The 2044-nt window shown below is 52.0% G+C and overlaps 1 protein-coding gene across 1 annotated transcript in view; it reads left to right on the forward strand.

The window, feature by feature from the left end:
- Positions 1–8: 8 nt before the first annotated feature.
- The window catches only part of SLC7A5 (solute carrier family 7 (amino acid transporter light chain, L system), member 5), a gene marked incomplete at its 5' end in the record, with an annotated part of 33135 nt that continues 31099 nt past the window's right edge, over positions 9–2044 (forward strand). Inside the window, one exon of the mRNA XM_010136080.1 lies at positions 9–282. Coding sequence (XP_010134382.1) covers positions 9–282 — 274 coding nt within the window. The remainder of the gene's footprint in view (positions 283–2044) is intronic.

The raw sequence follows: 2044 nt of genomic DNA on the forward strand, positions 1-2044 counted from the left end.
TGGTGGTGTGGGCCGTCTGCGGAGCCTTCTCCATCGTGGGTGCCCTGTGCTACGCTGAGCTGGGCACCACCATCACCAAGTCCGGCGGGGACTATGCCTACATGCTGGAGGTGTACGGCTCCCTGCCCGCCTTCCTCAAGCTCTGGATAGAGCTGCTCATCATCCGGCCCTCCTCGCAGTACATCGTGGCTCTGGTCTTTGCCACCTACCTGCTCAAGCCCATCTTCCCCACCTGCCCGGTGCCCGAAGAGGCTGCCAAGCTGGTGGCCTGTCTCTGTGTCCGTAAGTACTCGCCGACCCTCTCCAGGTGCCTGCTGTCCCACTACCCCGCTCGCTTTCCCCAGAAGAGTCTCCTCAAACAGCTGCCTCGAGCCCATCGCTGGGTAGGAGATGCGCTATCCCTCCTGTTCTAAACTGGCTCCATTCTGGGTTTTTTCGGGGCTGTTTTGAACAGCGTGAATAGGAGATGTGGCCCCATCCCAAATAAATTGAGCAAAAAATAATTCCCTAAAGCAGTTACATGCTGGCGAGCATCTGTGATAGCTGGCAGCGCAGCCACAGCATGAGATAAAGGCAGCCCGCGTGGTCTGCCCGTGTGCTGGAATGGGGCTCCCTGTGCGCTCCCGCAGGAGTGCCTGCGGACACGGTAAATCCGCTTACAGCCCTGCTGAGGTGGCCGATGGTGTGCGGACAGAGGTGAGGGTACGGGCAGTTGGGAAATATCTGTCACAAACAACTGGTGCTGAACGCGTGCTGCAGTGGCTGGCTGTTTTCAGGACCGGTTTTGAGCTGAGCCGTTTCCCAGCTGTTTGTGCGCTGATACCGTACTCAAAACCCGATGGCTTTTTGCTAGCAAGCATTTGGTCTCCCGAGACGTTGCCTTGCAGGGAAGTTCACTCCTGCTGGGATGAATTTAGGGCCACTGCTGTCTGCCATGGCTCACAGATCCCTCTTTCCTGCTGCAGTTTTTATCATCTCTCTGGTATTTGGAGGGCCATGGTTGTGCCCTATTTTCCTTCCCTCCGGTGACTGCGAAGTCATCCCATCCAAATTGCTCATTCTTGAAATACAGGACCATTTTCTGCCTTTCTCTCCTCATTTCCTATTCAGTCTGTGTTCTGCTCCATGACTAGTTCTTGTGCCATTGTCGAGATGCGCATTGGGAGGGGATATAATTCTTTTTGCAGGCTTTATAAGGGATTTATTTGGTGTACAAAATTACAGTCAGGTGATCTTTTTGGTTTTTTCATTTCGAGGTTGTGAAGTCTACTTGTTCGTGCTCTCCAAAGGGAGGTTGTGTCAGATTCCTTCGCCCTCCGAGGAGCACAGGCATTCGAAAGTGGCAGCACGTGGTGGTTACAGGAAGATAGATTGTCTGTGAATGTCCTCACACACCAACCGACCGCGTCTTTGTAGACACTTTTTGTGGCTGCCTGGCAGATCTATAATAAGATCAATAATAGGTGGAGCTTTCCTTGGGCAAGAGTGAGCTTAGTCGTTTCCCGGATAAATTGTTAGGAACATAAGGGCAAGTGGACAGGCATGTGGACCTTCCACCCAAGTCTTTAACAGTAGTGCAGTGGAGCGCACATAGTCAGGAAAGAGAGTCACACAGCAAAGAAAGCTATAGCAGGGTTAGAAAATAGTTCTGCTGAGGGATTTCTTGCCCAAGTAGGGCCTAAAAATCTGGTTTTAGAGCTTTCCTGCCAGTGTGCAATATGGTTTCTGCAGTGACAGAGCGAAGAGAGGTGTGTGTGCCCGGGGCAGTCACTTTTTTTCTGAGCAGCATTGATGAGATAGACTCTTCTTCCTGGTTTGTCACAAGTTTTGCTGTGCAAGAACATCCAGTAGCTGACAGAGCCTTTCAGAAGATGTCTCTAATACTGCGTAACTCTTCACCTGCAAGATCGTTCCCAAGGTAAGGAGGGTGAGGTGTCTCTGTTGCCCTTGTACTGACCAGAAAACAAGAGCAGGGCTAAAGCAGACCGGCCCACAGAGGGTTGGGTTCAATGACAAGGTGGATTGCAGCAGGGACGTTCTCCAC

The sequence above is a fragment of the Buceros rhinoceros genome, unplaced genomic scaffold, assembly GCF_000710305.1.
Source record: "Buceros rhinoceros silvestris isolate BGI_N320 unplaced genomic scaffold, ASM71030v1 scaffold31095, whole genome shotgun sequence".
Classification (NCBI taxonomy): Eukaryota; Metazoa; Chordata; class Aves; order Bucerotiformes; family Bucerotidae; genus Buceros; species Buceros rhinoceros.